Raw genomic sequence first — 12,364 nt, 5'->3', positions numbered from 1 at the left:
CTCCGCGCATTGAAGCTGCAGAAGCAGTAAGGCGCGGCTGAAGAAATAAACTTTATTAAATCAGTTACAGATCCCCGTCTCATATTTTGACGCAGTCATCACTGGAAATGCTCGATTGGTTCCTCCAATGTCTTGTTCTCCTGTACGGCAGCAAATGATACCTCGCCCTGGAAGGCCTTGTGCGCACGCACGTGAATGTGCTGGCCGCCCCCGACATGGACCTGGGAAAAGTAAAGTTTTCGTGACATTTTCCTCGTGAAGTTGCAGCCAGGGGACCTGAAAAGTCTCCGCGCAGCCGTGATACATTCTTGGCTTTCGTACATTCTTTCACTGTAAGCTGAGAAACTGAGGAGAAGCTGTTATTTAAAGAATGGGCCCGGCCTCTGATTCCGCTATGGGGAAAGCCTCTGACCTGTGTGGTTGACTCGCGAGCACGTACAAATCGGCACCGGCATTGCTTGCATTTGGAAACCGTCTCGCACCGCTGCTACGAGGAAGTTGCGAGACAGTTCATATGCGCAGCTGAGGCGCTGTACTGTACCTTGCAAAACTGGCATGTGCCCATGCACGATGTTTACACTGTCACGGACACTGCACTTTCGAAGATGCATGGCAGTGTGCTCGATCTATTAATCAAACGAATTGCGCTCATGGCGTCAGCGGAAGCATGATTTTTCGAACGGGACTGTGGTTGGCCGAGGAGTGTAGAAAGTTCCTCCTCCACCATCATTCGGGAAACATATCAACCAAATTGTACAAAATTTGATCACTGGTGAAGCGTACCTGCGGTTTAAAAGTCACGCGAGTACGATTCCGAATTGTCGGTGGAAATTCCAAGAGCGCGCGCAAGGATCTCGAGGCGGGGACACACCCCATCGCCGAGTGGCCGAGCGCGCCGGCGTACTGTGTACGACTGAGTTTCCACATGCATTTAACTGTGATACAGATAAAACGAGCGCCCGGTGGCATGGTAGTAACTATGAGACATGCAGATACATTAGCGCTTGGCTAAATGCGCGGAGTTTGGGATCACGATCCAACAGCGATCACCGCCTTGCATTTTGCCGCTGACGCAGCGATCGCGTGGCGGTGATTGACACTAACCTTAACGAAATAGTTGATGCCGTTCACAAGTTGCGTGCGATACTTCAGAGGAGTGAACTCGTCGAATTTCTTCCCGAGCTTCGTCTCCACTTCGGAGCGGACCTGCGATTAGGACCATGGGTGTAAACAATGAGCACACCCACTATTGTTAATGAAACATCTTGCGTGCGCGAAATAAACAAAACAGCACCTTTTCGCAGACCTCCTGGACGATGACATCGACGTCCTTAACTTCCTCGGACAGTCCCCCACAAAGCGGCATGATTGACCAGAGCTGGAAGATACAAAGAAACTAGGCTCAGTAGGCTGAAAGTGAATAGCTCCTCTGTTATAACGCCCCCACTTTGCGCGCGCTGCTGGAATGACTCACTACTCGTGACTTCTACGTCACTCATTCTCATGTTTCTCTATGCTTGTTCTTACGTGAAATCGAAAATCTTCCCATCGAATTGAGTGGTATTATGCTGCCATCTAGTCGTTTTGTTTAGAAACATAACAAAAATAACTACAAAATGAACGTTACAGTTGCTGCCGCCTTGTGACAACCTTGCGGACTTCATTTTATAGTTCGCTTAATATCCGAAAGATGCCGCGACAAGATCAATTGCAAGGTGGAAACACTGCTCTCGTCGGCGTCATGTTGGGTCCCACTCGCACGTTCGGAAGCATTGCGCGAAATGGGCGGCGGGCGGTTTCGATGATAAAACTACCGCTATCGTGCGAAGTTTCGAAAATTTGATATTCTGTCAACACAGGAGGGCATCAGAGAGTGTTGCAGCTTTGAAACGAATTGCTTTAAATTCTGTCATAATTTGTTGGTACTCTGCCCAGAAGGTATATATTTGCCTTGACAACAGTCTTTACATTCTGATATACGTAACATAGCCGGCCACAGTTTACTCACTTGTGATAGCAAAATTTGATTCCTTGGGACTTAGCGTGAACGTCTTTTTGTAGTGTAACAAATGTAGTCAGTACATAAGAGAGCTGTTTTATTTACCAAGCCAACTACAACTGCTCCATCAAGCAAAGGTTACTCTTGAAACTGCCATAGCATTACAGCTAAGAGCAAATTAAAAAATGCCGTCTTTTTCCAGTTAATTCGCATTACGTCAGTCGCCGCACAACTGGAAAGCAGCGCACGTTAAAGATCCCCATGTGGTCGAAATTACTCCGCAGCCCTCCACTACAGCTCCTTTCTTTTCTCTTTCCACTTTCACTCCCACCTTCCCTTCCCTTACGGTGCGGTTGAAGTGTCCACAGAAATACAAGTGAGACAGTTACCGCGCCTTTCCCTTCCTATCAATCAATCAATCAATCAATCAGTACTCTCTTTGATTGCGAAAGCAATAATACTCTAAGAGGTCAAGGCAGGTACTCCCCTGATAGGGCTGGAACCAGGTAGGTCACCGCCGCTTGCGGCGGGGGCTAGCCTGCCACTGAATTTTCATCTGTTGTAGGCCGTCATTGCACCCGCCACCACTTCGGTGGTGGAGGACGGCTGTTGTTGCGGCGCGCGTCTTTCTTTCCCTCTTCCTTTTCTTCTCTATTTTCTCTTCTGTCTGCACGAGGAAGCGGAGGTGGCACAGCTAGCCCCGCCGGGGTGGTGCAGTGGTAAGACGCCCGACTACTGTGCCGGAGTACCCGGGTTCGAACCCGACCTCGGCGGCTGCGTTTCGATGGAGGCGAAACGAAGAGGCGTCGTGTGCTGTGCGATGTCAGCGCACGTTAAAGATCCCCAGGTGGTCGAAATTACTCCGTAGCCCTCCACTACGGCTCCTCTTTCTCTCTTTCCGCTTTCACTCCCATCTTCCTCCCTTCCCTTACGGCGCGGTTGCGGTGTCCACAGAAATCAAGTGAGACAGTTACCGCGCCTTTCCCTTCCTATAAATAAATCAGTTTTTTTAATCAGGTGGCACAGCTACAGAGCCTGTAGCAGTCCCGTGCATTTTCTTTTCCTTCTTCCTACAGCCACAACTACTCTAAGAGGCATCCGTGTGCTGTGCGATGTCAGCGCACGTTAAAGATCCCCAGGCGGTCGAAATTGCTCCGTAGCCCTCCACTACGGCTCCTCTTTCTCTCTTTTCAGTTTCACTCCCACCTCCCTCCCTTCCCTTACGGCGCGGATGAGGTGTCCACAGAAAACGAGTATGCTCGCGATGACCTTCAAAAAGCTCAAGGTCAAGTTGGAACTAAAGCCACTACCAATACTTTAGGTACCTATGTCTGTACAAAAGGTCAAGGATCAAAGGTCAAAATATCAGCTTGAGGGGTTAGATGATGAGAAGCTGTACTTGAGTGTAGAAGAAGAGGAGTGGTGAAGAGGAAATGTGTTCAGATCCATAATACAGTTGGTAGTGTGCGCGCGTGTTGTGTCTCTTCGCATGTGTTTGTGTTTGCGGCGCCACATTTCTGGGGATCAAAGGTCAGTTGATGTGTGTGGGAAGTAGCTTAACACGTGAGTAGCTGCGTGGTGAGAAATGATCACTGACGTCAATCTCGAGTATGCATTGAGGCGCGCCTCGGTCGTAGCTGCGCCATGGATACGGAATATGCGAAGTCCAAACCAAGACGAACTTCTTTACGGATCACCGCAGTCTCTCCATATATCTATAACCAAAGAAAAACCTTCTGCTGAATAAAGAGGTTTACCCTATGTAACCATGCTTCAGCTATCGCTTCACACTATAGGTTTAACCGAAGCTAAACCACAGCCAATTTTTTAATGAAATAGCCCCGCAATGGGTGTGCAGTTACTACGCCCAGGGTTGCCGGGTTCGCACCCGACCATCGGCGGCTGTGTTTCGATGGAGGGGAAACAGAGTGGCGTCCGTGTGCTGTGTGATGTCAGTGCACGTTTAATAACCCCAGGTGGTCCAACGCCTCTTACACTGCTTTGTATTTTAGAGGCGTTGGGTGGTCAAAATTCCCGGAGTCCTCTACTACGGCGTCTCTCATAGCTCGAGTCGCTTTGGGACGTTAAACCCTACAAATCAAACCAAACCAAACCTATTTATTGCAAAAGCAAAGCCTGAGAGAGTTTTTGGGCGATTTCTCACCTACCTGGGTAATTTGGACCAAACGTTATCGCATATCATTTTATGCATCAACACAGGAACGATTAACTCGCGGACCCGCGCGAGACGCTTTACAAGACCATGATTTTAAGGGTTAAAATACATAGTTTGTCATCCTTGTTAGCCTTCGTGATGTATTCGATGTTGCGATACATGGGAAACACTCAACTTCTGAAACTGCGATCAGCTGAAGACTGGGCCGGCCAAACAGTCAATCGATCTACAATGACTCCTCAGGTCGAGCTCGATCATCTATTTTAATAATCAGTCTATACCTATATACCTTACAGGGATAAGCATGTCAATACTGCTCGGAGTCCGCTTTCTGTACGTAGTTTATATGGGCTAACCAACATAACGCAAATATTCAGCCCACCCTCTCACCGGATACCTAGAATTAAGCTTAGCAGCTCAGCTCTCAATTCGGTGGCGGACGTTGCTTAGTTTAACGAGGCTGCTGGTCAGCAATACTCAGCTCTCGAGTTCTGTACTAAGTAGAGGTAAAGGTCCCACTCGTCTTCGCTAACTTCCTTTGTCTAAGTAAGTGTGTTCACCACCACCACTGCCCAGGTTGGGGATCTGAGTTGTCCTTAATCTGGCCATTCATAATGCAAACGACCTCGGGCCAATGCGTAGAGCCAAAGCATTAACTGACTTAGCCAACCTTTGGCCATGGTTTGCCCGTCAATAGTCTGGGGAATTTTCCAGGCAGTATTCAGTAACGGATACCGCTCTCGTGCTATGTCAGTTTTGCTGTATACATTATTACATAAGAACGTGTTTATGGAATTACAAAGGAAGCGAGGACCGTCGGCCACGGTCACTGTCTTGTGCGGATAGCAGAGTTGAAATAACTAAGAGGTGGGAGAAGAAACGCTCGCTGCAGACATCTTCGCTGAAGCGACGGCGTGGCTGTAGGTATTTCCCAGATTTTTCTGATCCCCGCAGCCATAACGCACAGATCCAAAGTATTCTTTGGTATACTTTGGAACTGATATCACAGAGGCCTGGGATATCAGTTAGCATGACAGTGGGTTATAGGCAACGTTGTAGACAGCGGGCAGTGAGCTGATCAATCTGTATATATATATTTTTAACTTTCATATGAATTTATATTACGGTTTGATATGGTATATACCGCATAAATGCTATATATTGTTCGCACATGATATCGTATGAACGCACATTAGACAAAAATTAATGCGGGGCACTTGTGCCTCCATGGAATAATAATAGGGATGTTTTTTTAATAGGGATGTTAGCATTACTCTTTCAGGATTTCGGTATACCCTTTGGGTCACAAGACATTGCGGGCGGGAAATATGTTTACGACATTCTCCCCATCCACTCACAGTAGATCTGCAGTTACCTGTACTTCACCAGCTGCTTCGTTATCACAGAAATCCAAACCCAACACAAGATCTGAAACCTGTTCATGCTGTATATATATATATATATATATATATATATATATATATATATATATATATATATATATATATATATATATATATATATATATATATATACATACAAGTGAAAAATTGCTTCATACTGTTTCCAAGTTTATTTGTAGTCGACGTTTCGGCAGGAGCCCTGCCTTTCTCAAGTCTTTCACAGTATTTCACAGTCTTGAGAAAGGCATGGCTCCTGCCGAAACGTCGACTCCAAATAAACTTGGAAACAGTATGAAGCAATTTTTCACTTGTATATATATATATATATATATATATATATATATATATATATATATATATATATATATATATATATATATATATATTACATTATGCAGCACCCCGCATGATATTACCTCGGAAGCGTTGCTGCATTTTTACTGTTTCCGCTTATGCTGATGTGAATTACGTGCGCACGCATTCTTTATTTTTATTTTGCTTCTGTTTATCAACGGTGTAGTAGTGCCCCACAACCCGAAGAAATAAATGCGCCGCGGCTATTGCCGAAGCAAAATACAGCACTCTATGACTTTTTTTTCAGTATGACCTTTTATTCATAAAATCTCTGTTTCTGGCATCACTTGCGTCATATAACAAACAACATAGTTACACTGACTAGCGTTCACGTTAAAAAGTTATAAATATACGTCATTCTCTGCCAGGCGACGTCACGCTTTGATCGTTTTCTTGAGCCCGCCGTGATTCAACTCACGACAGCTGGCGGCATCCACGGCTTGCAGGCGACAACTATAGTCTCTAATCAGCTTGATTATTATTGAACAGAATTATCACTACAGTTGCGAAATTCTTCCCATGGCAATAAATGGCCCGAATATTGGAGGTTCTTTGGATTCCACGCAACTTGCGGCCTCTAAACGAACTGATTAAGGAATGCAAAAAGGAGAACTTAAGAGGCGCCTTTAATAGCTGTTTAAGCAGACCAAAAATGGCGCCTCTATCTAATTATAACTGTTAGATTCGATTAATTTAGAAATTGGCCAAGCAGTAGGTCTAGAATACGTTGCGTGGTTTCATAACTGATGTGTTTACAGATCTCTTGTGCTGTCGATGTTGCTCAGTCAAAGTGCTCCAGTTGGTCATCAAGGGACTTGTTCTCCTGTAAGGCGACGAAGGAGATATCGCCTCCGATGCTCTTGTGCGCCCGAACGTGGATGTACTGGTCGGCGCCTACCTGGACCTGTGGGTCGGGCATAAAGTGTTTTTTCAGTAAATTCTTCTATGGCCATGCTAAATACATATTTAAAAATCTTTACCACCGAGTTGACAAAGTGAAAGCTGGGACATCGATGAGAGTTTCGTTTGTAGGAATGCTGACTAATATCGATATTGCATGGGAATTGATTATCGTTTGTCTGCAGCTTATTCAGGACAGTGCTTGGCGCTACGGGAAAGTTAATATGTTGCGGCTGCAACCAGATGTGTAGTGTTTCGACGTTTTTGCGCTAGAAGAGCTCGAAAAAAGGATAAAGAAGCTAATACAGGGGCAAAAAGCTGCCTGATAGTGACTTCATAAATGCTAGAAACGAGTTTATGGATATTTAAACGGCTGAAGCTGAGTCGCGGGGTCCTGTTCAAGCTTGGTGACAACATCGGGCAATGATTATAGCTGTTTACTGACAGACCCGCATAGAGATAGAGGTATCAGCTTCTCGGCCGCTGGTGCTATATGTCGGATTGCTGAAAATACTTTAGATGTCGTGTAGATGAGGTGTACATTACAGGCGTGTGCGTCTGTTTTGTTCGTATAGCGAAACTAAAAACGACCATGGACCTTACGCACATGTTTTTCATGTCCTGCACATAAAGTAACAGGATGAGTTCCAATTCGGTATATTTCGAACATGATAGGTCTTTATGCGCGATTACGACAGTGCCGCTCTGTGTGAGCTGACAAAATGAATACTGATAGTTAAAATACAAGTCCTCTCGTACTGGTACACACGATATTATACAACGTACCTTGATGAAGTAATTGACTCCGTTCACAACCTGTGTCCTGTAGTTGACGGGCTTGAAGTCCTCGAGGGATTGCCCAAGCTTGTTCTCCACTTCCGGACGGATCTGGGGATCACGCAAATCAATAACTTATTGCCTTAACACGCCGCTGTCGACTTCTTCAGAGAAAATCTCTTTAAAAAGGCAGAAACACTGTTAGTAAGGTGGCCAATACTTTTAATTCCAAGCATCCCGACAACGCGCACACGACTTCTTATCGTATTTTATCTCCGCCGCTATACTTAACACATCGTTATGTTGACCGAGCGGATTAGAGCTTTCGGGGAATCCAGCGCCTCTGTGTAAGCTCCGTAATCTTTGAGTTGACAATCTAAAGTGGCTACAGCGAATCTCACTTAGCACTGAACAAATGTTTTCGTTGACTCTTTTTCCTCCTCCATTACTTTGAAGTAATGCTTGTGTTCATGCGGTCCAGACGCCGGTGCGCTCATGTCTAACTTGCTCCCTTTATAGTTTCCAATGACATCAAATCCATCCGTTGACTAGGGTATTAATTACTTCAAACGTACCTCTAAGGCCATTTAAACGGCAGTTAAGAATACACTGTTGTCCCTTTATCTTTTAAGCTGACACTGCCGCCGACAGCTGTCAGATAACTAGCAGGAGCCTTCAGAACACGATTGTAAAGGTTCCATGTTTTTTTATTTTTTATTTTTTTAGTTCATTCAGTGTATCTTTTCTCTTGTGAGAATAAAAAATTGCAAGGGTTCAACGCTGCTGAACCAAATATTGAGCGAAAGCATTGGCTGCGGGTGACCGAGCGTTCTTCTTCTTCTTCTTTTTCTTCTTTTTTTATTCTTCCTCAGCCCACATATAAAGCCCCCCTTTAACCAACCGATATGAACGTGCCTTAGCGGCTTATAGGGGTAACCTGAATGCCAGGGTCCTAGCAGGCTGATTGGGACATAACCGTCCCATGTGAAACGAGATACTCAAGTTGGCAGCTTCTGCCAGCTTGGGGTCGTCTACGGTGGTCGTCTAAAGGCCAAAGGTCAATGGTGGTTACCGCCGTTCCACGCTGAAGGCTCAAATTGCGAGCAGTATTGCTTTCGCAATAAAAAAAAAAGGATTGGTTGATCGACTCACTGACTTGAGATAAACTATGTGGCCGCTTCACAGCTGCCTGGCAAGAGTAAGCAGCAATTCGATTTGCACCAGCCCTCATTGAAGTGGGGCTTGGTCAGTCTATCGTTCAGAGTCGATTCCGTAATTTAATTAACGAAGTGAGAAAGGCAAACCAAACGAGTGATACCTTTTCGCAGATCTCCTGCACGGTGGCATTGGGCTGCTTGAGTTCCTCCGACAGTCCTCCGACCTTCGTGCCTGCCATGTCTGCTCGATGAATGAATGCGTGCACGTTGACAGTAATAAGTTCTGTTCAGGGCAATGCTGCGGTGACAGGCACCGCCGCCGCTTTTAAAGCTCCTGCGAAGACGGGAGGCGTGCCGGCGGTCACACACAATGACCCCGTGGGCACCTGACTTTGGACGGCGTAATCTCACCGCCATTGTTTGTATAGTACGGGCTTCAGCTCGCATGCACCTCGTGCCCCCGACCGCACACGTCACCGATAGCGTGGCTGGACGAGACAGACTCGGAGCGCGGCACATGGCCGTTAGTAACGCTTTCCGCTGATAAACGGGAACGCCACAGCTGCTGACAGGAAAGCCGATGACGTAACGGAAGATGGTGATGCGGATGTAGTGGTCTGACGCAATACGCGATCATCTACCTGTAGTTGTGACGGGGAGTAATCGGGTGTTTTTTTGATAGGCACTCTATATTTGTTGCATGAACTTACAGAGAAGAACAGTGCGATCCACTTGCTTCATTTGAGTTGCTTGCCTTGCAAAACAAATCCGCCAGAAATTTCCGCATAGATTATCGACGAAATGCCGTTATTTACTTGCACAACATTTTACACGAATTCCACACGCCTTGTATTTAGAGAAGCCGGTAAGTTGCCGTCAACTCGCTTTTACTCCTGGAGCGCAGAGGCGGCATCACATTCCACCAGTGAACTACGATGTAGATTCAGCCTATACTTTCGCTTCCTGGTGAGGACGGCTAGCAAGTAGTTTATTTCTGCAACAGCTACAAAATAACAGACAAGAACAAGCAAAAATAACGAACCGTAAAACAATATTCTTTCTTGGTCTTGTTTGGGAAGATGTAGGGTGTAATTCCACACCAACCCTAACAAGTTGTTTTGTCGAACTTCAAACAGTCACATTATACAATACAATACAATACAATACAATACAATACAATACAATACAATACAATACAATACAATACAACACAATACGATACAATACAATACAATACAATACAATTTGTTCGCCAATTTCTTTTACATAAAAATAATCTGCGAGTCATCCTGAGCACATACGTCGATCTTTGGCTGACCATGGTAGCCAGTGAATGCACCATCATCTTGACAGGCATAAAAAAAATATCATATAGCAGTGCCCAGCCTACTTAGAAAAAAAGAGTGCGAAAAGTCAAGGAATAATAATCACTTTAGTACAAACATGTAAAATGAAGGCAGTTCATTCATGTAAATAAAACATTTCTTTGGATGCTCAGATTGAACAGTGTTTAGCCCTGAAGCGTCCTTTAACGTCATAGCTTTGTTTTGAACTTCATGATTTTCTCAAGCAACGTTATACTTGGTTATACTGAAGTCTCTATTTTTTTCTTCCTGACCTGATTGTTTTGTGCATACCGCTTTTTGCCCTTAAGCTTTTTTACCGCTGATGTTTTTGTACTAACTATGCAACGAACTTAGCATAGGGTGTTACGTTAAATTTTCAGATGTTTTCTTTCTTTTTGATTTTTTTTTTGTTCATTTGCGTGACATCTTTGGCTTTCTTTTTCTAGTAACCTACCAGCGGCGAAAAATTTGCTCGCAATGAACTCTTTACCATCAATTTAAAACTAATTCTGTTCACAGTACTGTCAACCACAAGCACTGATGAACACGTGCCGCACCAGGATCGCGTGATCGTAAATGGCGCGTGAATTTTGTTCTGCTTCTTTTTGCGATGGGTCACTCACTAAATTAGGCTCTGATAGATAAATCGCAGATAAGACCACACGTGAGTTTGCTCTTCGCCCTTCCCGTTTGTGTTTACACCAATATCGGCTTCGATATGATCACACCACGCGTGTGCCAGAGCAAACTCTTGGCACATCAGCACCTTTTATGGTGAACGTGTACTCAACATGTAAATGGTGATCGCGTGTTTTTCCAGCACATGACAGTTCGCGGTATGGCATGACAAAAGGATGTGTTACTCCGATGCACCCTTGAGTTGCGCTTTGGAAAGCAAGGTATTGCATACTGACCTCATATCTGTTATTAACAACGCTCTGGTTTGTGACAACCCACGTCTAGAGCATCTACCGGTGACAAATGTTCCCCTTATTTTTAAATGAGAAACACATGCGTTGAGAGTAGCGAGTTATCATATACGAATGCGCTTTCACATTACTTCGCCCACGCTCTCCGACAACATGAGAGGCATTCCATTTCGAGTGGTCATACAAACATGAGTACATACCACGGCATTGATGTGCCATCAGTTCTCGGCCGCATACACTGCAGGACTCCTTGTATATAGGCGCCTGAATACCGCTAGGTCTGGCTCTAACTTAACTTTAAAAAGGAAAGAGAGTGTTCTGTTCAGAGGGTACGTTCTGCAATATAATGTTGGTTTGGTCTTGTGCTGGGGGGGGGGGGGGGGGGGGGGGCCTGGTTTTGCAAACGTGTTGTATCGTGGTTCTATTCATGCTCGATATAATTTCCAAAAAGATTAAAGTTCTATTGATTCGTGGTGTTTCCGCAGTGTTTCTTTGATCTCGGTATTTTTGTCAGTGAATGATGGTGAAAACTTTATTGAAACAAAAAGTGCTCAGCCCATATGGGCTTTGGGCCCCGACACAGCCCCACATGCATGCGATCATGTGATGACGGTCCATGACGATGGCCCTGCCGGTGGCGATCTTTTTTTTTTTTTTTTTTTTTTTTGTGCAGGTTCCTCGAATCGGAATGCGGCCTCCCAGGCCTTTCAGGTCTTGAATGCTGCGGGTCCAGAGAGGGAGGATCCACCGGGCAGCCTAGAAGGATGCGGGTGACTTTTGGTAATGCGCAGAAAGCCCTTGCAGGCCGAGATATGGGACAATAATGAGAGAAAAGAGAAGAGAAAAGGAGCGTGCAGCCCTGGAGTATTCGCCAGAACGCATAGTCCCTGTGGCTTAGGGAGGGTGAGGTGGTGGGTTGGTATTCTGGACTTTACTGTCGTCACTGCGAGCATGCTGGAGAGCACGGAGGAAAGCCTAGCGCGTCCCATGCAACCAACTCGCAAGAAGCGCATTAGCCAGTGACCTAAAATTTTGTTAATTTAACTTGTGCAGAAGAGCGCTGTGGAAATAATGGATTAATTTCAATTAACTACAGAATATGTTTTTCTGTGGTAAAAACCGTGAATGTAACTAAGCTTTTCGGACATGACAGTGTGTCCTAGCTAAGTGGAACCAATTTAGGGCTATTTGGAGTAGCAAGACATAGACTGCAGTGCATTTATTGCTTTCAAAGTTTAATTAATTAGAAAATTGTAATTGTCAGTATATAATTATCTGTTTCAATGCTAAAGTTTCAATTCGAAAATTGCAGACCATATCATG

General features: G+C 45.1%; 2 protein-coding genes across 2 annotated transcripts; both read right to left on the bottom strand.

The window, feature by feature from the left end:
* Positions 1–38: 38 nt before the first annotated feature.
* On the bottom strand, positions 39–1,478 carry LOC146207659 (cystatin-B-like). The gene is made up of 3 exons (XM_084589493.1): positions 1,295–1,478; positions 1,105–1,206; positions 39–221 (listed from the first exon to the last, which is right to left on the bottom strand). Exons 1-3 carry the CDS (start codon positions 1,364–1,366, stop codon positions 99–101), a joined length of 297 nt encoding a protein of 98 aa, XP_084445619.1. The 5' UTR covers positions 1,367–1,478; the 3' UTR covers positions 39–98.
* Positions 1,479–6,168: 4,690 nt separating this feature from the next.
* Positions 6,169–9,181, bottom strand: LOC146207658 (cystatin-A2-like). The gene is made up of 3 exons (XM_084589483.1): positions 8,928–9,181; positions 7,619–7,720; positions 6,169–6,836 (listed from the first exon to the last, which is right to left on the bottom strand). Exons 1-3 carry the CDS (start codon positions 9,003–9,005, stop codon positions 6,714–6,716), a joined length of 303 nt encoding a protein of 100 aa, XP_084445609.1. The 5' UTR covers positions 9,006–9,181; the 3' UTR covers positions 6,169–6,713.
* Positions 9,182–12,364: the final 3,183 nt, after the last annotated feature.

This window comes from Amblyomma maculatum, chromosome 1 (assembly GCF_055883805.1).
Source record: "Amblyomma maculatum isolate TAMU_Amacu chromosome 1, ASM5588380v1, whole genome shotgun sequence".
Classification (NCBI taxonomy): Eukaryota; Metazoa; Arthropoda; class Arachnida; order Ixodida; family Ixodidae; genus Amblyomma; species Amblyomma maculatum.
The sequence above is the reverse complement of the archived record's forward strand: the minus strand, read 5'-3'. Positions and strand labels throughout refer to the sequence as shown.